We start from the raw sequence: 25059 nt of genomic DNA on the forward strand, positions 1-25059 counted from the left end.
TTTAAATCGTTTCTAACTCTTAGGTGACACTGTCCCTTGGAGAAAAGGTATCTTCCTTGCATACAGAAAATCCAAATACAGAAAGCAACTTCAAATATATTTGAGATACTTCATTTTCCCAAATGCAGAGTCCCATAGTGACTATAGGCACATGGTGCTCGCCTTCTCTGCAGGAGGTGGAAGTTTGAGATATCAAAAAAGATTTTTAAGAGGGGACGATAGAGAAGGGCAGCAGCAGCAGGGCTGAATGAATATCAACATCTCTATAAATGAAAATATCTTAATATTTGGTGCATTATTAAGGGAACTGCACCACTCTCGATAAATGAGTTCACCACAAATTCATATATATTTACAGAAAATAATAATTTTCTGTAAATTTTAGAAGAACAAACGGCATATTTTAAATAAGTGCTACGAAATAATAGCAAGTTTTGTTTTGATGCTAAAGTGCATTTGCTTTTCCTTCCTCTCTGCAACCATTCAATTTGGGCCTGTACAAATCAATGAAAGTCCAATGTCTAATTAATTCAAGCTATCCCACTGAGTTAAAGACAAGGAAACTCTTTTTATCATAGACAGCAAATGCTAAGATGAAAAACCTACCCTGAACAGCTGATTCTAAAAATAAGTGAGACTGTCCAAATGCATTTGAAATTAGGAGAGAATTTTTGGAGAGAAGAGTAATATCAAGAAAAGCAGACAGGAATTTCTTTGGGGCAAACAAACAGATGAGGCAAATAAGATGTTCCACTTGAAAGCTTGGGGGAAAGCCAAGAAATTAGCAAATGTGGGTTTCTCTGTTCAACAGGAAGATGGTAATTCTAAAAAGGTATTCCTCTATCAGGTTGGGCCTGCCTGGCTAGAGAATACCTCCTAACTTACTATTCTTTTTAAATTATTGTATTTCTATTACACATATTATTCAATATCTCAAGACAGAGTTTTCAAAAAGATAAGCAAAGTTGGATTCACCTAGCATATTGATGGAAGACCACAATAGGATGCAGGACTAACATCAAGAACGGATGGTTGAAAATACATCCCTGAAGAATGCAACGCAGGTTAATTAATTTATTAATTAATATAGTCTCTAACCAACTTTTAAAGGATTCCAATCAAAAATTAAAACAACATATACAATTGCATTAAAAGAATAAAACTAAAGTCATTGAAATATTAAAACATTAAAAACAACAAAGACTAATGCAAACCTCTAATGTGCAATTATGCAATCTTATTCCACCATCCCAGTGCTTGGGGAAAAGCCAGGTCTTCAAAGCCCTGCAGAAGGTTATGAAGACCTGCCAAAGTTTTAGGAACAGAGTATGCCCCAGGGTAGAGGCTGCCATGAAAAAGATTCAATGCCTGGCTCCCATCAGATGGCAATATTTAGGGAAAGGGATTAGGAGCGTGCACACACTATTTGAACTGGTAGGATGGTTAGATGTCTTTAGGGAAAGGTGGTCCCATCAATAACCTGGCCCTATGCCATATAGGATTTTAAAGGTAATGATCACCCTCTTGAATTGCACTGAGAAAGAAACTGGAAGTCAGTGCAGCTCGCATAACAGAGGTATTAAAAAGGTAAAACAAAGGGGTACCTATCACAGTGTGCGCTGCATTCTGGACATGCTGAAGTTTCAGAGTGGTCTTCAGGGCACACCCATGTAAAGCACATTGCAGCAATCCAAGGTGGTGACTAAGGCAGGGGACCATAAGCAAGACTACCTGTCTAGGAAGGGCCGCAAATGTCACATTAGATGAATCTGCTGCTAAGAAAAACACATAGATATATCCAGGAAGTAAACAGAAGACATTATTATTAGACTTTACATGATCAGCTAATTTTTTTCTTAAAATTTCTAGACCTGTTCCTCCCAAGGGCTGGGGGAAAGGTGCTATTCTACAGTAATACACAGTCTTGAGAGATTCTAGAAATCTGGAAGCCAATTTTCTATTGCTGCCCTGATCATTCCGCTGAAGATAGAAATGTCCCAGGTAATTGTCACAATTGTTCCTAAGGAGCCTTTCCTCCTTTTCAGAACCCTTGTAGTTCCTTAGTGACAGCTGAGAATAAAAAAAAGATATAAGTAAGATGACAGATGGAGTACAGTAGTAAAAAAAAAATCAAATCTGTCAAGAGTCTACTTTGTGTCAACAAGAGTGGTAAAGGTATTTTTTCCACTTCTGCTGCAACTTCATAATGTTGTCTTGTATAATTTTTCAGGTACGGAGAGGTCTATTGGAATCTGGCTTAAAAGGTTTGTAGACTGTGCTATCACAGAACTGCTAGACCATTTGAAGGTAAAGTGACTCAGGTCCATCACAATTTATAGTTCATCTTTAGCATAATTCAATGTCCAAAGACAATGTAATGTCCAGACAAGACACCCGAAACTTAATCTTAAGTTAATTTATGCAAGATGTGAATATAGTTAAACAAACTGGAAAGAGTAACTACAGTACAATCAATGCTGGCTTTCTAATTTTTTCCCTACTGGTTCGGTAGGCATGGCTGGGTGGTGGTGTCATGTGACTGAGTGGGTATGCCCAACTCGATGTCACTCATGGCAAGGTGGGATGGCACTACCCCACCAAAACACACCCACCAAAACCACGCCCACAGAACCCACAGAAAAGTTCAGCCAAGTCTTCTAGCATTCAACCTGGGTGTTCTTGCCTGTGTGTATGAACCCGAGAGGGAGAAGAGAGGCAGCCATGCTGAATCCTGCGGCAGAGAGAAGCCAAACATTTCTACCTCTAACCTTGGAAGGCAGCTCCTGTTGCTGCCTGTCGCTTTATGGTCCTCGCCTTCCCCAGCATCAAAGTACCTTAAAGACTGAGGCTGGTGGCTGTCTTCCGAGCAGTTCTACTGTGACGCTATCCCTCCGGCGCAGCAGGCTGTTCTCCTGGCTGGGTCCAGCGGCTGGCCACGAGTGGCACCAGCAGGCAGTGGGGTGCGGGTGTGCAGCCTGCGTAAACAGGACGGTAATGGCAGTGACAGTCACAGGACAAGTCCCATGACTGTTGCCATTGTCCTGTTCTTTGTGGCGGCCACTGGACCTGGCCAAGAAAACAGCATGCTGTGCTGGAGGGACGGTGTCGCAGCAGAGTTGCTCAGAAGGCAGCTGAAAACGACTGGTGGCTGGAGGCTTCTCTTCAAAAGTGGCTGAGCCTTGCTGGGTCCTCCCCCAACAAGGCCACCGGAACAGAAGGTACGTGAACGAGGTGGAGGGCGAAAAAGTGGCGGCTCTGGGACAAGGTCAGAACCAGGGAATGGTGTGTTCCCTGACCCGGTCGAGATAGGCAGCAGCTAGGCTGGAGGCCCAGCCCCTGATCCAAGGCAAAGAACGAGCAGGCAGCATGCTTACTTATTCTTTGGTGAGCTGAGCAGAGCAGGTGAGGTGTGGAGGGAACTGCCGATGTGTGTAGCTTGACTGTGTGGCGAAGCTCAGGCAACATATAAAGGGCTGGGATAGGCAGGACAAGCAAGGGTCTAGCAGGCAGGTGGGTCTAGCAGGCAGGTGGGGCAAGTGAGCAGGCAGGGTGAGAAAGTGTTGAGTGGGTGGGCGACAACTGGGTGATTGGTTTATGGGTGTGGCCAGCCAACACTTGCTACCAGTTTGGTGACCCAGGCCAAATTTCTGCTACCGGTTCACGCGAACTGGTGTGAACTGGCTGAATACCACCTCTGAGTACAATCATATAACCATAATGCCAAATTTAGTCTAAACATCTGGCTGACTGGGCAATCAACCATCATAGTAACAAATATAGCAGTAATGGATACAGAAGAAGTGGATATCAAAAACTGAAAGCAAAATCATACTCAATCCCAAACTAAAACATTAGGCTGGCCACAAGTTAAAAAAATGAAGATCAGATGCAAATCATTTTTTTAAAAAACATGAAAGAGAAAAAAATGAAAAATGTAAAGATCAGAACAAGACTAATAAAAAAAGATTGGTTTAACATCAAAAAAATTGAAGCTTTGGGAATTATAAAGCAACAAATAACTGGTAAAAACTAATAGCTGGTTAAATTAAATGCTATAGGATCCTAATCATCCAATTTAAGCAAAATCAGCAATTTTGATCAGACAAGTGATGATTCTACCAAAATATAAATGACAACAGAAATTCTGAAAATGGACAATCAAAGTAAAAAGAAACAATTCAGTTTTGAAAAGATGTGTGGGGAAAGTCTATAATAAAAATGTTGGAAGGATAAAAGAATTTGAAGATGCATTTAGTAAAAATCAAATTGAAGATCTAATAGTAATAGCAGAAATTGTTACGAATTGACTAAAAAGGCTTAAAAATGATACATTTCCTAGAAATGATCAGTTGCATGGCTTTTAGCATAAATATCTGACTAGCTTATATCCAGTTATAGCTAAGTAGGTTAATGAAGTATGGCATAAAAGAGACATCAGTGACTGGATAATGACTGAAAAAATGCATCTGATTCAAAAAGACCCAGCATAAGGGACAAAATCACTAAGCAATAGGCTTATAACATGCTTGCTTACAATATTTAATTACTCACAGGGACAATAGGGACAGAATAACAGTATTGGAAAGGACCTTGGAAGTCTTCTAGTCCAACCTCCTGCTTGAGCAGGAAATCCTATAACATTTTAAACAAATAGTTGTCCATTCTCTTCTGAAAAACTTCCAGTGTTGGAGCATCCAGAACTTCTGGAGACAAGACATTCTACTGATTAATTGGTCCAACTATTAGGAAATTTTCCCTTAGTTCTAGTTGGTTCTCTCCTTGACTTAGTTTTCATCCATTGCTTCTTGTCCTGCCCTTAGGTGTTTTGGAGAATAGGTTGATTCCCTTCTTTGTGGCAGCCCCTTAGATATTGGGAAACTGCAATCATGTCACTTCTAGTCCTCTCCCCCAATAATTTAGACCTATGATGGTGAACCTATGGCACATGTGGCACACGGAGCCATTTCTTAGGCCATGCAAGGCATTGCCTTGTCAGCTGGCCAGCTGATTTTGGCCTTCATTTTTGGCTGTTTTGCAGCCTCCGGAGGCCAAAATACAACCCTACAGACAACCCAGAAGTCTGTTCCTGAACTTCCGGTTTGCACGTTGGGTCATTTTTCGCCCTCAGGAGGCTTCTCCGGAGGGCGAAAAACAGCCCTACACGCAAACCAAAAGTTGGAAAACGGGCCATTTCCAGCCTCCAGAGGGCCTCTGGGTGGTCGGGGAGGCAATTTCCACCTTCCCCAAGCTTCTAAAAAGTCTCTGAAGCCTGGAGAGGGCGAAAATTCCCCCCACACAAACACATGTGGGATCACTTGCACATGCGCAATTCCGCGGGAAGGGAAGAGGGGGAGGTGAGGTACATGATAGGGTCATTCACCTGGGGGAGCTTCAGGAGCTCCTCCAGTGGGGCCTCATAGTGTACAGCTTCCTGTCCGTCCCACTGGGATTGGCCATTGTCCCTGGCTGGGCCCATTGCCGTTGGATAATATCTAGGAATAACTGAGGGGCCGGAACCAGGTTCAGGGATGGAGGCACCTCCTTAAATAGGTCTGCACCAGGATCCTGGGGCCCTATGGTCACGCCCGTGGCCTGGTCAGATGGAGGTTTGGCCTCGGGGGCCGGAAGACCATCTGGGGCCCTGCTGCCCGGGCCTTGGTGAGAATGGCCCTAAACATGGTGGGGTTAAACAGGCCTGAGCTGGTGGCCTGCTCAGGGGCGGGGTTCTCATCATCCGAGAGAACCGGGACCTCTATCTCAGCCTCTTCCAGATCCGACACCTCACTAAGACCCGTTGGGGTAGGAGATGACGCCCTAGCTTCGGGAGCCTTAGGGCGTGTAACCTGGCTGGCAACGGGCTTGGGCGCCACAGAGGGCAACTTGGCCACTAACTGCAACTTGCCATCGGAAATACCTTTTGATATGGCACGAGCCACAACCTCCTCCATAGTCCTAGATAGCATGGTCTTCTGACTCTGAGGGGGAGGGGGCTCTAATTCAGAGGGAGCCAAGGATTCCTCCTCAGCCCCTGAATCTATGTCTGCCAGGGAGTCTACAGCCATGGAATGGGTAGGTGACCCCAAGGATGCCCTATGAGGGTTGGGGGAGAACCCAAAATCCTCACTGCCTGGGCCTATGGGAGATTCCCCTCACTGGGAGTCACTTCTGGGAGATCCATCCCCAATCTCACTTGGGGAGGACCCCACTGAATTCTTGCGATGTGTGGCCTGGGTCTTCTGGAATTGTTTTTCCAGGGCTTTCTGGCGACGTGGCGCCATTTTTTCCTCGGCCTTAGAGGCCATCCCCACCTTTGGCTGAATCTCCCTTGGGTAAGCACCCACCCCAACTCCCTTGGCTGATGAATTGAGCCTACTACGTTTGCTGGGAGTGGGCCCGGTCTTTTCCCCTTGCCTCTCTTCCACGCTGTGATGAGGGCTGAGCTGCTTCTCCATTTTGGCAGCGAAGTAAACCATGTCTTAGGTGATCCTCACGTTGGGCCTTTGAAGAGCACTGAGGCCTAGCCGGCTGAGGAGAAGAGAGGGAGACTGGAGCTGGCTGAGATGAACAGCCTTGCGCCCGCAGATCCGCACTGATGGCAGGTAGAAAGGCTGGTCAGGCCTAGGTTCCCTGCAGCTGCTTGAGGAGAGAAGGAGGGCAAGAGCCTGTCTGGCCACCCAGTGCGAGGCTCCAGGCTTATGGCAGCCCTCCGCGGTGATCTGCTGGGTTAGACAGGCTGCGCGGCAAAGGCTGGAGCCCAGGAATGAAAGCGCGCCAAAATAGGAGTTTTAAAATGGCAGCCGTTCGCGCGCGTGCGCCTGGAGCGTTGTTGGGCTTTACGGAGCCTAACACTCCTGTCAGGGGAATCCTGACTACCTGACTGCCCTCCTAGTACTCACAAATAGCTGCCCGGAAGGGCCCCCCGACTCCACGATCTGCCCAAGGCAATGCCTGGGCTGTCAGCGCTCCAGGGAGCCTGTCTGTGCGGTGCGAAGGCAGACGGAGCTAACAGAAGACTAGAACTGTAAACAAAGCTATCTGCAATCTAAGCTAAATTTTCTAAAACAAGGTAAAATAAGGGAGCTACAACTATGCTAGAATTTGGGGTCCAGCTTGCTGCACAAGGACTGGAGCCTCAGAATAGATGTCCTGTAGGCCGACTGAGTTTTTTGAAACTGAGCCTCTGAGGCAACCAAGAGGTGGAGCTACAATCAATTTTAAAACTCAGTTCCTTGGGCAGCAAGCTGAAGTTAACCCGTGCTTGGACACTCCAAGCAGCGCCTAGGAGAAATAATGACTATTCACTATTCATTATAACATCACCATAGAGATACTGATAGATTACACCTGCCCTAGATAAATGAAGGTTTAATTCAGGTCAAAAAATTGTTGAAAAGAAAATATGCATATAGGACAACCAAAACCAGCATTAATGCAATTTAAAAATTGGAACTTACTGAATGTATAGGAAACAAAAAGTGAAAAAAAAGATCAAGGGAAAATTAGCTAAAGATAAAACCTGTCAATGGCTTACAAATGGAAATTAAAACATTAAAAAGAAAGAAACTGGAGGCTTGATTTTGCCTGCTCAAGAACAAGCTATTCAAACTAAAGAAATCAAGACAGAAATGAAAAATTATAAAATGATTTAAAGTGCAGATTTTGCAAAGAAATAGAAGAAAGAGTATATTCATCTTGTATGAGAAGACAGCACAAAGTGATGATAAAGAACAACATAACACAGTTGTCAAAATGAATCCCTGGAACATTTGTAAAAATTATCTGTAGTAGTAATGAAAAATTGGTGGAAACATAGTTGAAAAAATATTAAAAATGAATAGGTTAAAATATTGTGGTATTTTTCAATATAGAGTGATAAAGTCTTGGTTCATAATGCATCAGATAAAACTGTAGTTGAAAAAAAGAAAGTGTGGAGAATTAATGTGGAAATACCAGGAGATAATAGAAAAAATACAAAGCATTGGAGAACATCACAAAGTTATCAAGATTTGAAAATCAAAATTGAAAGATTATGGCATAAACTAGCTGTGGTAGTCCCAGTGTCAGTGGTCAGTGCTTATCAGTACCCTGATGCCATACCACAAAATCTTGGACAGCACTTAGAAAACATGCATATTGACAAAGTTTCCATCTGTCAATTGCAAAAGATCACATTGCTTGGATCTGCACATATACCACATTGATACATTACAACATCCTAGACACTTGGAAAGAATTTGATGCGTCTGATGGCCAACATCATAAAGAACTGGATCGATTTTGTCTGCCCACCAGCAGAAGAGAGCATCCCACCTTCAATGGCTTATACTGCCTAAATCTGTCTGGAGCATTCACTATATTCATTCAATCTTATATATACCTATTCATGAGTCTTAATCTGGCAAATGGGTAATACGTTTGCAATCTAAATCTCAATTATCTGAAAATGATGCTAGCATTTTAACTTTATTGGCAATTTAAAATGTGTGGGTGATAATATAAAACATAAAAGTTTACTCCAAAATATTTTTATATATTTGCATACTATATTAATGCTTTGTGTCAGCCAAAAACTAAAAAACACCCTCCTGTTTGTAGCAACAGCTACAGCTGATTAACAGAAAATTTCATTTGCACCCAATCACACTGTACAAATTTAGGGTTGTTGTTTTTCCCCCTTTTGGAAAAAAGACTATTGGCTACATACATTGCTGCTTGTTTGCCTTCATTATCCTTTCAAATTACATAAGTAAATGTGTATACGTTACAAAATTAATTCTTCAATAGTCATTATAATCATATATATTTTAATGAATACCCATATAAAGGTTTTTAATAGATTCAGCCAGCACTCAAGTCAAAAAGAAGAAAAGCTAGTGTCTGTCCAAAAAACAGAAAAAACCAGACCCCTGTAACTGTACAACTGAATAACCAACAGCGAGAAACTATTATAGTTCTCCAAATCAACAAAACATCCGCTCAAACTTCTCTCTTTGCATGTCTTTTTCACAGCATCCAAATCAGCAGCTTATCTTTGTGGGTGAATTAGTCCTTCCTCTGCCAGGCAGGAGAGTGACTAGTCTCTGAATCCTGCCTGCATGTTATCTGTATACACATTCCATTTGAATCCAATTTCCTTGCATTACCTCTGCCCAGGTCAGGGATGAATGGCTGTCAAATTCCCCCAGGAATAAAAAGAAAACCTTTTCTTCCTGAGGCAGCAAGTTTCAATTCACAGAGCACATGGCTAATCTACATATGTGAAGGTCAAGGCACTTCAGTCAAGGAGGTTAAGAATGGAACAGCTCACATAAGGGGCTGTCTTAAACATCTTGGCAAGGCGCCCAACAGCGAAGATTGTTGAAAAGCAATAGATAGCTTCTGGCAGCACTAAGGGTAAAAATATTTTGATCATGTGATGCCAAGCAAGCAAACCAACATGCTCCAAGAGAGAAACTTTTACAGTCACTAATCGTGCCATATTTTGAATTCTCCACCAAACAGACCTTCCCCCAGCCCTTTCTCATGCTATGCAACCGAGCCCAGAGAAACGTGGAGACACTGAAATCTTAGGGGAAGCTTTTTATTTTCTAAGTTAAATGGAAACAGCAATAAAACCAGAAATATAAATAACAGTATTATAAACATCATAACAAATACCGCCTAACAAAACAAAGGGATCATAATTTCTGCCAGGAAGTCAAATACTTAACTTCATTTATTAGAGGAACTGCAAAATAAAATTAATTCTGTCCACTATAATAATTTTTCATTGGATGAACTCTGCTACAATTCTCAGTTCTAATGCCAGACACATTTTATATTCATATAAATGACAATTTCACATACAAATTAATTTGTATAACTTGCTACATCAATAAATATGAATAGTCATACTAAAGGTTTCTGCTCTAGACCTAGGGTGAAAAATATCTCTTTCCTTGATTGTCCAGGTGCCTATAAATTTGGTCCTGGTATATAGGAATTTAAAACATTTTTTTACATTGCTCCATCTCCATTGCTCTGCTCCAAGTTTTTTTATGCTGTTGAATAAATCAGAATGAAAATGGCTCCAAGTGAATGCAAATTATATTTCCAAATAAACTTTGGATCTATAATCTATACATAATTATAAATAAGGTAATCTAACTGTTTTGTTAAAGCCAATAGTTTTAACAAACAAAGGTAGCAAGTCACTTATAAACAAGACTATTGGTACCATAACCATCACCCAAATGTAATGGAGATTACTGCAAGTTTATAGTCCTTGATAAACAGTTCTAAAACTATTCCAGTTTCTTATAATCAATTACAACTTTCAATTCCTATGCATTGAATATTTTTTTATTTATACAACATTATATATTTCATTGCTCTTAAACCAACACATTATCTTATTGTTAACAACAAGGGTGGGACACAACCTTGAAATAACAAGTGTTCATCTATTGTAATTCAGACAATCATTTTAAATCATTCATTTTAGGTCTATCTTTCGAAGGTTGCAGAATCCAACCCACAATGCCAGATACAACCCAAATTAGATTTATTGTGGTCTGCTGACAAGCTTCTTGTTCTTTTCACTAGTGGGAGTGGAGAGAGCAAAACAGAGCATTTATTCAATCCCTGACTGCCTGCTATAAATGGTTAGTTGATTGATTTTGCCTTGTTGGCTCCCCAATTTTTACTTCAATAAATAGATACAAAAGTGACTGCAACTGGTTGCCGCGCCCCTTTTTACAAGGTTATTTCAAGAATCTATAGAAAAGATATTGTCATATTCAGTATAAAGGCAAATAAGCTTATTATGAAATCTTTTAGCTTCTGTATGTAAATATAAAACTAAATGTTTTAACATACAAAAATGTAGCTGTTTTACTTGTGCAAGCAACCTATGGAAGAACTTTAAAAGGGAAACTGTTCAGAGCAATCAGGAAAATTATGATAGTACAATTTGCTTTGCATTTTTTATAAGACAAATTATCTTTCTCAAGTTTGAAAAAGATGACCTCTGGCACCACTTGGTTAAAATGTTTTCTTTTTCTCTTTTTTTGGTTAGTATGTATGAACTGAGTTGTTTTGGAGAGACAAGCAACTTAAATTATTTGTCAATACTGAGATGCTGATACATTCATAGGTTTCTATGAGCGTCAAAATGTAACAATGTATTAATTTCTTCTATAAGCTATTACATGATACTATTATTATTATAATGCACAATTCAAACTATTATTTGAGTACCTCACCACAACTGTACTGAAATTAAACAAAATATAGAAAAGCAGAAAAGAAAATATGGAAAAAGTATGAAATGATGAGATAGTTAAAAATCCTTAGTTGTTTTGTATTTGGAATTGGAGAATATATAAATTGGAAAACATAAGCTAAGCTAAATAAGTTCTACTGGTGGATTCAGGTATTTCTCCCACAATGTATTTTTACCTGATCTATAAAAGCCTGAATAGCCAGCTTCAATATTTCTATAATCAGCAGGTAAATGATGTAATGGTAAACTGTTTTAATAACAATTGAGATAGAGAAATATATAAAATACACACAGACACACACAAACATCAATCTGTGTTTTAATGGGAAGAGATACAGAATGAATAAAGCAGAAGTGCTGGACTTTTAAAATGAAGAAATGGGACACAGTAAAAGGACTATGTTCTTAAAATAAATAAAAGTAGAAGAATCATGAAGACACTAAAAGTTGCTTTCTATTTCTTTTTTATGGATAAAATGCTAGTTAGTTTCTCAAAGCTTAGATATTTATCAACATTATAAAAAGTATTGGTTATAAACAATTCTATTTCCTTACTAATGACAATGCTGAATAGAATTGAAACTGATAAACAAACTGTTAAAATATAAAGAGCATATCAGATTATCAAAGTACGATTACCTGTTCCTTATAAACTTTTCGGACTCTGTGTAAATGAAATTGACAAATTTGTATTCCAAACTGAAATTTAATTAAGTCCATTTCAAATATACTGAATTAAGTTGTTTAAAAAAATATAAATCTTCAAATTCAATAAATGTGAAATCACTGAAAAACCCCAATCCTCTTATTGTTCTTTTTCCCTGTTATTGTCAATTAAGAAAAAAATCAATTGTTTGTTTGGCAATTAATGCACAATTTTGGCCAAAATAGCATTCTATCACAGTCTTTATTTACAAGAGTATCATCTATCATAATCTTCTAAGCCCATCATCTTTAGTAACATACTCCAGGACAGAATCTGGAATAATTCTGTGAAATGTATTCAGTATTCGCCGACATTAGTTTGACATTAGTTTGCAATGGCTAACATCCTCAATAGAGGTGACCCTTCAAGTGTAATATAAAAACGTATAACATACCTTTGTTATTTCATATTTGAAATTATTCAGATGTACAAAAATAAAAAACCTACCTACACTTTATTTAGTTGGCATCAGCAACTAAATGAGCAATCAGAGGAAATAATAACAAGCCAGGAATGACCAAAAAAACAACAACCTGAGAGGATGTCCCTGTCAATTATCTTAATAGGAACACTGAAAAAAGAAAAGAAAAATGCAACTGATGCTGCAGGCTCTGATCCATGAAAGCTCGTGGCTAACAGATTTTTTCAGTCTTTAAAATGCCGAAGTCTCTCTATTAGTTTTACATTTGAAGAGAATTTCACTGATTTTGAAGACTATTGAAACAGTTTGTGTTAAGCTACAAATTATCTGACTTGAGATGTTAAAGCAGTGTCATGCTTTATGATGCTCTGCATGATACAACTCATGGAATATGCCATCCTAAGCTCTTTTGTCCTGGCAAACGAATGCTTCAGGAAAGTAGAAACTTTAGCACATTCATGCTTTTTTTTTTGAACAAGCATGTGTGTAATCCCAAGGGAACGGCTTGTGACAGCATTTATAACTTAAAATCTTAATAAGAGAAGCAGAGCTTTGGATCAGGCTAGAATGTGCAAACAGCCTTTAACTATTAAAACGAAAAGAGAAATCAATTCCATGATTACCTTTCATGAGTTCATAAAAACATTGCCCCTTTCCCCTCACATCTCTATTAATAAATGACACAGATCATCAAGACTGAAAGTAAGCATTTGTTCATGAGAAATATATTAAGAATCATAGGACAGGAGACAGCAAATTTCAAAGCTGTATTGAAATGTGATGCCCTACTGGAGCCTTAGCAAGCTTGAGGGCAATTATATGAATGAGAATACACACACCATTGCTTCATAACATGCAGTATGTGAAAATTTCGGGTCAATCAGACTAGACTTAATATGCTGACTAAGCATAATTAACCTAAGAGTAAAAAATATGATGATGCTCATTTTATATGCTGCCTTTTCCCCAAACACAAATATATGCTTTTTCATTTCCAGCAATATGGAAGATACAGCAGTTTGAATAGTGATTTGGATTTATTTTGTTAAAAGGTAATAGATTTGTTTATCAGCATTCACTAAATTGAAAGAAATGTCTTTGCTTGAACTTCCTTTCTAAATCTGATCTTATATTTGCCTACTGGAATAATAAAAAGTTTGCATTTGGAACAAAGGGAAAGATATATGCATGCTGCTCCAGCATCATGCTTATATGCACTAAATATTAGGGCAAATATTCATTTTAAAGGTGCAAATTAAGGTTCTACTCATGTCAAATCATGGTGAGCAGCACACTGCAAACATCCTACTACTTTGGCACACAACAATGCCAGGGGAGAGGCCAGAGGTAGGTTCTTACTGGTTCGGCCGAACCGGTAGTAACTTGGCGGCCTAGGTTGATGGAACCAGCAGCAACCCAGGTCTGTCACGCCCCCAAACCGGTTCTCTCATCTTTTTTTTTGCCTTATGCGCAAGCACAGACATTTTTTGTATTGTGCATACGTGTGCTATGTGCATCAAGCACACACACACAAGTGTGCATCAAGCACGCACAGTGCGCATGCAGAGCATGCATCGAGCATGCACACACAGCACGTCCCTGAACAAACCAGTAGTAGCGGCAGCCAGAACCCACCCCTGGGAGAGGCCTACCCTTTTAATGAAGAATTCATACATATTATGTGGCAGTTTGATCTACTGATTGATCTACTACAACTACATTTATATTTTATGTGTTAGGAAAGCATAAGCTTGCCTCTTAGAGATTACATGGTGGAAAAGTCTATAAAACTGACTATTTAGCTCAATAGTTACCTCAAGCAAAGTTGAATGTAAATTTCAATTGAGAACTCAATATTCCAGCATCCTTAATATTTCAAAAATCAATAATATGCACCAATGTCCTCACTATTAATAGTGATAATTGTAACAAAGAAGCTATTAATTATATTGCTCCATTACCACAGAATTCATAATTAAGAATTTTAATCACAAACTAGTACTGAACATATAATATAAAAAGCATTGTTTTCTCATATTAGTACTAATAATCTATAGCTATAGAGCTGATATTCATCAGTGTGTGATCCTGCAAGTGTGTGATCCTGCAATTTCACATTACATTCAAAACAATGAATTACAGCTAATTCGAAAAAAAGAGAAAGGGGACTCCTTTATAGATAATATATTCCTATAACAAGGGCTGTGGTTTTTAAAAAAAACAGCAATCAACTACCTGATGTTTTTCTAATCAACTATTATCTAGAGAAGTCAAGAGTTGAAAAAGAAAGAAAAAGATAAGTAACAACCATTATGCTTTATATAATTTTTTGATCTATAGCATATGTAATAACCTATGACACCTGAAATGTGAAGTATTTCTTTAAGTCACTTGTATCATTGACTCTTAATCTTTAGCCTGTATAATCACAAAACTAATAAATAATCAAACTAAATCTGAGGCTCTTATGTACTTCTGTCCTAATTGTACTACTTTTGATCTTTTTTGTAACTATAGATGCTACAAAGATGGAGCTTGAATAGTCTAGGCTTCGTGAGATTTTCATTTTATTGTTATATTTGGTAATCCTTTTACATTTGGAACGGGCTATGATTAAAGTAATTTAAATTGTTTTCTTAAGCAAATAAGATGGGAGTATTTTGCTCAAAACAGAATTCAACTCCTATATATTGAAAACAAACATACCTATAAGCAATAATGCCATCAAGCATCCAGATAGTGCTCTGGCTTCTATTTTCTTTATATTACAGAGAATATTAAAATAGTTACTGCATATCTGGACTGAGCATTACATTGTGCACATGTGTACAGGTATATCTGTACATTTATTTGTGTATGCATGGGCATTTATAAATAGATACATCTCACATATATGTTCTGGTAACCATTTTAATCCACACTTTTCAAATGTACATGTTTTTTGCCAACAGGAATACAGGAGAAGTATATAGGTATAATTTTAAGAATCTGATCCAGAGAAAAATATATTTAAAAAATAAATATATATTTTGATAACCTTTTGCTTTTTAAAATAGAAATACCATTTTAAGTCTATTATTCTAAATGATTTCAATTGTAATAGAAAAGTAACAAAAACATTACTAATGAATGATATTCATTATGAACATTAGTACCAAATGCTCATATGTTAAAGAAACTTGTCAGACTACATTTTATAAATTGCACCCACGATATTTCAGTGGCGAACAAGTATTTGCCCTACAAGCAGGATATGCACCAGTTAAGTGTAAAATCTATTTCCAATGGTCATGATAAGTTTATTATGATTCTGATCTCTTTTTAGCTAAAATTGAAAATTCACAATTTTCCCATTAAGATATCATATAAAATGCAGTTTATCTTTTCAACATATTAAACTACATGCAAGAATAATCTCTTGCTTACAGCACAGAAAATTAAACAATTTTAAATTGAACTGGGATTATATAGACACACACATTGTGCTAATGTTTTTATTAATCTTAGAAAATTAGAAGAAAACAGAGTTAACTTTTTGAATTTTTACTTCCTCATAAAGGAGGGGGGAAAGATAGTATAATATTAAAGCAATAGCACTATATTGAGACAATAAGACAAATATGTTTTCAGTGTACCCAAAGATTCAAATTATTTTTCTGATTAGCCCATCACTCACTACTGCAGTTAGTTTCTATTCCAGAACACAATCATTTAAATTTTATTTTAAAACTGAGACATTTGGTATTTCCAAATAGTATATATGAAAATCTATTTTTCGTATTCCTTTTCCTTAAAACAGATTCAAAGATTTAGCATTCATAATAGCATGGTCCTAGTAAGTAAAAATGTCCCTAGTAATACTAAAATATCACTCTTTTAAAAAATTGTTTATTTTATTGCAAATTAAAACATAGGTTTCCATTTTGTCTTTTAAAGATGAAGAATGAAATGAAGCACAGTAATTTATGTTTCTAATCAATAAATTACAAATACAAAACAGGTTTTTTAAAAAAATATAGTTTCCTGAATGTTAATATAATTTAGAAGCAAACAAAACCCACAGACCTTAAGCAATATTAATAAGTTATCTAATAGCTACATATCTAAGGGCGTGAGTGATACAATAGTAACCAATGTACAAATAAAATTAACATCACCCCAAAAATATATATCTAATGCTAAGGTAATATGAAATTCTATAAAAGATCAATACTCAGCAATAATTCAGTCACACAAATACAGATCTAATAAATGCGGCATAGCACAGCAAAAAAAACAAGTAATCGGCTACAATTCTGTTTGTTATCAGTCCCAATGATTTAAAATTTAAAATATTTATTTATGCTAGTAGAAGGAAGGAAATTTTCAAAAACCATTAACAAAATAACAAGCTAAACAAAAATGCAAAACAAAAGGAAGAAGGAAATTAATCTCCCTTTCTAAAAAGACTGTTCATTATTATTGCTAATGTTTAATATAATAGGTAGTGGTGTGCTAAATCCCACTTAACCTCAGCTATCTATCGATGACTGACAATTATTTCAGCTTCTTCTAAGAACATGTAACCTTGCATCTGTGAGCAAAAGTGCTCAGTTATTATTTGTGGCAAGAATTTTTGTGACTGTACTGCTCAGCAATTCTATTTACATCAGCAATGCTAAATGCCCAATGGAGAAAGGGGAGCCAATCAGATGGCAGATTAGATGTCAACTCAGAGGCAGCTGTCTGGAGACTATTACAGCCAGTTTACCTCCACAATTCAAATTCCAAACCTCGCAAAGGAGATCAAGTCACTCTTTAGGCTCAGACAGCAGAATAAGAAACATCAAGGGCGCGGAGTTATTTCCTACTGTTTTAAAGGTGCTAAATAGGAAACTTAAGCAAGCATTGTTCAATCACCATCTGATACCTATTAATTTGGCAAACTACAAGATACATGTAATCAGAAAAGATGTATTAGTCACCAGAAACCCTGACTGTTGATCTCTTACTGCACTCAGGCTTTTTCTAGTTAAAAAAAAACGGACCCTTTTCACAACAGATTTTTAATTATTTTCCTCTATATGCTTTCAAACTGAGTGTATACAGACTGGAAAGGCAGGAGAAACATGTAAAAAGAAAAGGTCATCCAAAGAACAATGTGAGCCTTGAAAATTATCAGTAGTAGGGCACTATACAAGCTACTTAGCCTGTTTCTGCTGGTTTTCAGAATACAACTGCATTCAAGCAAAGCAATGTGTTAATAACTTTAGAGGTCTTTCTAAAATAATCAGGACAGGATAAGAAAGAAAGCATGTTAACTGGCACAGCCAATAAAATGACACTGGTCCCTCCCTTTCCCACTCCAAAGTGGTTCTCCTCAGGGCCTTGTGTGTTCAGATTTCTAATAAGTCTAGAGTAGCAGCACTGGGTGGGGTAGAGTGGGTCTCTTGTATTGTTCAGCGGTCTCATAAAAATGGTCTTATTTTTTCGAAGAAAAGTCATTCCCCCTGTGATGCCTCTCTAACCTAATCAGAGTCAGACATTGTGCATTATCCAATCCTGTTAGGGAGGCAGCAAGCAGTTGAGATGGAGTAGTGGGGGAAAAGTAAAGCAGAAAGTAAAGGTTGCATCGGACACATTAACACACGAAGTTAACCCACAACAACGGTTTGCTCTTTGGGGTTCTTATGGTTACCTGGTTCCTGCTGAGGGTCTGTCCAGTGCTTCCAGGGCTCATAGCAGGGTGATTTCTTTGTTGTGCAGCTGCCCAGGCTGGGTTTGCAGCTCCATACTGGGAGCCCATGTCCTTGCCCATGACTGCCTGCTGACTTCCTGGGGCGGCTGCGGCGGCTGCTCCCTGAGCCGGCTGCTGCGATGGGGCACCGCTGGGGCTACTATAATCAGGGTAGCCCGTGCCATAGCTCCTCATCATGGGGCTGGGGGAAGTCAGCAGCTGGTTCAAGGTTGGGGTGGCTCCAGACGGGTGTTGGTTTTGCCCGGAGAATCTTTGGAAACCCGCAGCCCCGGATGCCTTTCCCAAGCTCCCGGCGCCGCCAGGGCCCAGCATCATGCCCTGCTGGTGCTGCCTGGGGGAACTCAGTACCCCAAAAGCAGAGGACGAGCCCCCATAGCCGCCTCCTCCTCCTGCAGCCGCCGCCGCTGCCGCCACAGCTCCTGTTCCTGTGTTAGTGCCGCCGCCAGGCCGGCCGTAAGCGCTCGAGTAGTGGTTGTACTGATTGTTGCCGTAGCCTTCGTGCGAGTTGGGCAGGGGGTCCATGATGTTGGGGGCCGCCGCGGGGTGCATTAGCCCCATCCCGGGGCTTTGTTGTCCGCCATGTTGATCAAAGCAAGGCCCGGCCCGGCTCGCTGAGGAGGCGCCTCCGCCGCCGCTGCTGCCGCCGCTGCCAGCGTTGCCGTAATAGCTATTAAACTCCGAGACACCCACCGCTGAGGGGCCGCCGCCGTCTCCTCCTCCAGTGCCGCCGCCGCCGCCACTGCTGCTGCCACCCGCTCCCTGAGGTGGTAGCGGTGGTGGTAGCGGTGGAGGCGGCGGCTGCTGCTGCTGCCCGCCCAAAGGTCCCAAACTAGGGTGGTCGTAGCGACTGTTGAGGTGCTGCTCGCCCATTTTGTCCGGCGGCGGCGTCGCCTCTTCCCCGTCCCCGCCTTGATTCAGCAGGGGCTGAGGCTGCGGCTGGCTTTGGGGCTCGGCCTGTCCCCCCAAGCCACGATCTTTTCCTCCATGTTGCTGCTGCTGCTGCTGCTGTTCCATGTCTGCGCTGCTGGGCTGAGCAGCGCCGCCGCCGTTGTTGTTGCTGCTGCCGCCGCCGCCGCCGTTGTTGTTATTCTGCATCGGATGGTGCTGAGGCGGCGGCTGTGGCTGGAATTGATTTAGCTGTTGGTGTTGAACTGCGTGGTGGTGGTGGTGGTGGTGGTAGTGAACGTGGGGATGCTGGGCACGGAGGTGAGCTGGGTGCTGGTGCTGGTGCTGGGCACAGGGGTGGTGTGAAGGTGCGGTGGCTGGGGCATCGCCTCCAACGCTTTGCAACTTATGATTAGGAAGCAGCCCTGTCTCCATAAGAAAAGAAGAGGAAGATAAGCCCGACGCGCTTCCAGGGTCTTTCAGAACCAGTTCCGAGGAAGAGCTGCGGCCGCTGCTGGTAGCGTTGTTAGGAACCGCGGCGGTAGAAGTTGCATTATTGGCCATGTTCACTTCATTATCTTGGTGGAGAAGATGGTGATCTACATTATTCAATCGGCTGCCGCTCGTCCCATCTACGACCCCCAGGAGGGAGCCAGGTCCAGCAGCTCCCACGGTGCCAGCCGCGGGAAACCCAGAGTTAAGATCCTGGCTTAAGTTACCCGTCAAACTCTGGGTTTTGACCTTGCTCTTCTTGCTCGCACTCATCGGAGCCGCTGCTACTTGCGCGGCCATGATCGAGGAGACTCAATTATCTCCCTCCCCTTTCCTTCCCCCCCACTAGAAAAACGGGAAAAATAAATAAGGAAGGGTGTGGAATTGACAGGACCAAACACAATTCAAAACTGGCCCTAAAGCACAGGAAAACAGATTTATTTGATGAAAAAGCCAGTATGATTATTGTAGGCGCGTCCGCGCGCGCGCGCACTCACACGCAGACAGCAAGGGCTTTTTTTTCTTTTTTCTTTTTGGAAAAATGACAGAAAAGTCCCCTCCCAAAGTCCTTCATGGAGATTAGAAATTGAAGAATGCCTTACGCTCCGTGCCTGTCCCTGCTGTGTGATTTCATAGTGAAAGTTGTTGTTTTGTTTTGTTTTTTAGTCTAAATGAAAGTTTTTTCTTTTCCTCTCTAGCCCGGATATGGGTAAATACACGTCTGGCTGAGCCTATCAGGCCCAGCATGGCTGGGAGAGGGGGGGGGAGTAGAGGGAGGGAGAGGCGAGGAGAACGAGTTCTAACAATTATTATCCACTTCTCTGATTATCCTGGTACGCGTGGAAAACGCGGACTGGATTTCTCTTCCGTTTCCTGCTGCAGCTCTTATGGCAAAGAGGATCCTCTGGAAAAGAGAGACGGGCAATTCCCAGCTTCTTTTCGGCAGGCTCCATCCAGGACCAGGAAAGCTGACAAAGCATTGTAAAACCAGGGACGGAGGCTACACCTCCCTGTTTTCTCTTATTCAAAGACATGTAAAAAGAGGGGGGGGGGGGAATGCCTTCAAATAATAAAAAGAGCCCTTGGAATAAGAGGTTGGGTTTTCTAAAATATACCACTTTGCTATTTCCTTCTGGCTTAAGCAAGGTTATATAGAAGAGGAAGAAAGAGGAAGAAGAAAGAAAAGAAAAGAGGGAAGAAAGAGAAATAAAAAGGAAGGAAGGAAAAAAGAAAGAAAAGAAAGAAAGAAGGGGACTCTATGGTGTGAATAAGAAAAAGAAGATCCAATTAATTTTTGCCATTAAAACTATATATGGGGGTATTTATTTACTTAATTTAATGCCACCCAACTTTCAAAAGTTTTTAGTAACTACCACACAACAACCAAACAGTCATAAATTATTTCTCATCTATCAACATTTATCACACAAGGTGCACAAAACAGAGTAAAAAATTAGGCACACGAATGAATTCTAAACTCACAGAACACCAGGCTCTATAGACAGGTACAATCCAAGCACCATATGTGATAAGACATGCATGTAAGTCTACTCAGCTCAAGATAAGCCCTTAATATATGCATAAAGGGATCTTCATTCAAAGGACTGATCCAACCTACTTTTACATAATGGGTTTCTTTGCTGGATTAGACAGAAATATCTGGGTCAGTAAGACAAATGTCTGCATTTGCTATTATATGGGAAGATAAAACATGATATAAAGATGTTTTTTACTTTCTACATTTAAAATCAGAATTTGTTCAAATGCTATCACATTTTTCAGGGTTGATTATGTTATTGTTGTTATTGTTATTATTATTATTATTATTATTATTATTAACTGTTAGTGTACATCTTTTACAGGGTAAGTTTATTTCATGGCTCCTGCATTTGTTTATTAAGTAAAAATTTCATATAGCACATATAACTTCCAATTAATAATTTCGTGATTGTTCCTAAGGCTGCTACTCTATCTCCCTTTACCTGGGAATGAGCTACAATAAATGGACAGAGACTTATTTTTAAGAATGGAATTGTTCTGCTGACTACAATCCTCATACAATAATTTTTAGAATATATCATTCTAAAGCCATTAGACTTACTTTTGAGGAATGTATTGCACAATATTTCTCTAACAAGTATTAGGTTAACCTGCCAAGTGGGGGAAGGGTCTTGTTGGGCAGTGGCCTTATCCTTTGGCATGAATGGAAAGGATATACACTATAAAAGCAGTAACTGGTGAGTTGCACAATGTGTAAAGCAAAGCTATCAAGTATCATTGGTATTGACCTGCTTAAAATGAACTTTAATCCATTAATTAATTGATAGATTGATTTAAAAGCAGCTCAGGCAGCTGCTCAACTAAAATTGGCTGACATCCCTTGAAAATATGTTAATCTAGATCTTTCACCCTTTCAAGTACAAAAGGATGCTAGAATGGCCACTTAAATTATCAACATGGTCTAATTATTCTAAATTGGATGCCAAGATTGCTGCTTCTGCAGATGATGCTATGTTTCCAGATACAAATTGTTGCATATGAAGTGTATATTTATAGTACTTTTACTTTGTTACATGCTACCCATAGCAGTTTGTTGATAACACATTGGTAACACATAAATATTTCTTTTACTGCAAAATAATTTCTTTTTTCAATTCCCAATATTAGTTTATTCTGTCAATAACACTGTTGCTAAGTAATAATACATTGTATATCTTTTTGCTGATTATATCATTTTCAGCAGCATGTGTGACCAGCAATCTGTGGCAGCAACAGTTCTGAAATTGCTACTGTGTCCAGCTGTCTCAAAATCCTAATAATCATTTGCATTAATGATGCTCTTAATACAATTATTATATACAGGGCTGTTTTCAACATGTTCTATTAATTTGTATGCACAGCAAGGATTTCCTGAAGAGAGTAAAATATTTCCAGCACTATCGTTACGTCCCTTAACAATGGAATTACATTTGGTGTATGTAAAACATCTTTGATGATCGAAAGAATGATTACTTCTCATTTTGTTAAATTATTAGGTATAGAAATGACTTGCATTTATATAATAGCATATTGCCACTATTAGCATTAACAAATTAAGGGCTATTTTAATGTAATTAATATGCACTGTACAGTGATATCCACTAAGACTCCATTTCTAATCCACCAATTAAACCAATGAGAGTTACAATGTTATCTCAAAAATAAAAAGCAAACCTTGGTTTTAAGTTTACAGTTTAAAATATATGGTAATCTATTAACTTAAAAAGATGAAATCATTACATTGGAAGGGACCCTTTAGACAGCCAAATCTAACTTTTTCGTAAGGAAACCATATTAATTTCTGGGTTTTCACTTGTTTAAACACATCTAGTGAAGAAAAGTCCACCACCTCTCTGGAGGTGTTTCACTGTTGTATTACTGTTATTAGGTAGATTTTTCCCCCTGACATTCAGTTGGAATTGCCTCTCTATAACTTAATATTTTTCCCCATATAGTGCTCTCTGGAGTGAGAACAGATCTTGACCTTTTTTCTACATGACATCTTTTCAAATATGTGAAGAGTGCTGTAATATTCTCCCTTAGTCATCTTATCTCAAGATAAAACAAACCCATCTCCTTTAATCTCTCCTCATAGGACTTCGTTTCTATTAATTTTCACTGCTCTTCAAACCTGTTCCAATTGCTCTAGATCTTTTTTATGAAGAGTTGTGCTTAGAAACGGACACAGTACCTGAGCCAGGGTGTGACAAAGCAAAATGAAGTGGAATTATTACTTCTTGTGATTTGAAAATTGTATTTCCATTGATGCAACCTAAAGATGAACGTGCTTTCTTTGTAGCCAAATCCCACTACTAGCTGATCTTCAGATTTCAGTTAACAACTATTCCAAGTTCTTTTGTCCAAGGATAATTATTAAGCATGTTTGATTTTTTTCCCCCTTTAAGTGAAGAACTTTGTACTTGTTCCCGTTACATTTTATACTTTTACCTTCAGCCCAATGGGCCAAATCTTTTGAATTTTATTTCTGTAGTCTAGGCTATTAGCCATTCCTTCTAATTTTAGGATCATCTGGAGATTTGATATGCATTCTCACTGCCTCTTCACCCAAATCGTTAATCAAAATATTGAAGAATGCAATAAGCCCCAGGATTGATTTATGTGGCACACCATTGATAGTTTTCTCCAGCTAGATAAGGAATCATTATTAACATTCTTGGAATACAATTTGAGTCAAGTTTAGGTCTATATAATTCCCATGTCATTCAGCCCATATTTACTAGATTGTTAATTTATATGACAGGATATTTTGTGAGATGCTTTATTGAAGTCAAGATACGTTTATAACATTTGTATAACCAGTAACCAGGTTCCTCCATCAAAAATAGATACTACAAAAAGTAATTGTATTGTACTATTAAAAATAGTAATTCTACCACAATACCACAGGTAAGCTAATTGTGTTCATGACACCACCCATTCATTCCATAGACTATGAACTTTGATTACAACCTCTGCAATATTAATTACAACTATGAAAGCAATCATTTGTTATTATGTACAAACTTGCCCCACTGAAATTGGAAAGACTTCAGAATGGACAGGGATAGAAATAAGATTACACTATAAGAATAGCTTAAGTAGATTTAATTGGAAGTATGACAGAATTCTGCTTGATTTTTTTTTTTTAGTGAGACTACTGGTGGCTCAATTATGCTAAATTGTGCCTTTTGTTTTCAGATGTCTCTAAATTCTTCAGGTACAGTATAATAATTCTTATATTTCAGTAGCATTTTTCTATACCACAAAAGTCAAAGTTGTTACATGGTTAGAAGCAGATAGAGTAGGGAAAATTGGTAAGTAATTCTAGTAGGAAAATCAGGTGTATACCCAAGGGTCATTATATTCTGTAACAACAACAAATTGGAATTCTGTGCAAACTCCTAGAAAGGGTATATATTTCATCTTTGTAGAAGAGAGAATAACGTAACTGTAACCTAAATTCATGCCAAGCAATCCATCAGCACTTGCCAAGAGAATACTAAGTATAATCTTTATTGTCATTGTACTTAAATACAACGAAATTGGTTTTAACCTCACTGGTGCAAAATTATAACAGAAACGAAAAAAGAAAGAAAAAGAAAAAAACTAGCGTGTGCATGGAGTGATTGTGGTTGTATTTAAAAGTCTCACAGCCCAAGGATAGAAACTATCTTTAAACCTGTTTGTTTGACTGGCTATACTTTGATGTCTTCTGCCTGATGGTAGAAGTGCAAAGAGACACTGACCAGGGTGTGAATCATCTCTGAGTATCTTCCTTTCTCTGCTAAATCAGCGAGATCTGGCAATGTCATCAAGTGGTGTCAGAGGGCAACCAATGGTTTCTTGAGCCGAATTGATTACTCTCTGTAGTGCCTTCCTGTCTGCCGCTGTTAAACCAGCATACCATACTGTAATACAATATGTGAGGACACTTTCTATGGTGGACCGATAGAAAGAGGTCATCAGCCATTGTTCCACCTGATTTTTTCGCAGGACTCTAAGGAAATGAAGTCTCT

At 39.2% G+C, this 25059-nt stretch overlaps 1 protein-coding gene across 10 annotated transcripts in view; it reads right to left on the reverse strand.

The window, feature by feature from the left end:
* The window catches only part of ARID1B (AT-rich interaction domain 1B), a 452871-nt gene extending 433033 nt beyond the window's left edge, over positions 1-19838 (reverse strand). For all 10 annotated transcript variants that reach the window (XM_087718250.1, XM_087718248.1, XM_087718246.1 and 7 more), the window contains exon 1: positions 18068-19838. In XM_087718250.1, coding sequence (XP_087574376.1) covers positions 18068-19804 — 1737 coding nt within the window. In that variant the 5' untranslated portion in view covers positions 19805-19838. The remainder of the gene's footprint in view (positions 1-18067) is intronic.
* Positions 19839-25059: the final 5221 nt, after the last annotated feature.

Source organism: Thamnophis sirtalis, unplaced genomic scaffold (genome assembly GCF_051295495.1).
Source record: "Thamnophis sirtalis isolate CommonGarterSnake01/CBP01778 unplaced genomic scaffold, rThaSir2_p1.2 scaffold_6, whole genome shotgun sequence".
Classification (NCBI taxonomy): Eukaryota; Metazoa; Chordata; class Lepidosauria; order Squamata; family Natricidae; genus Thamnophis; species Thamnophis sirtalis.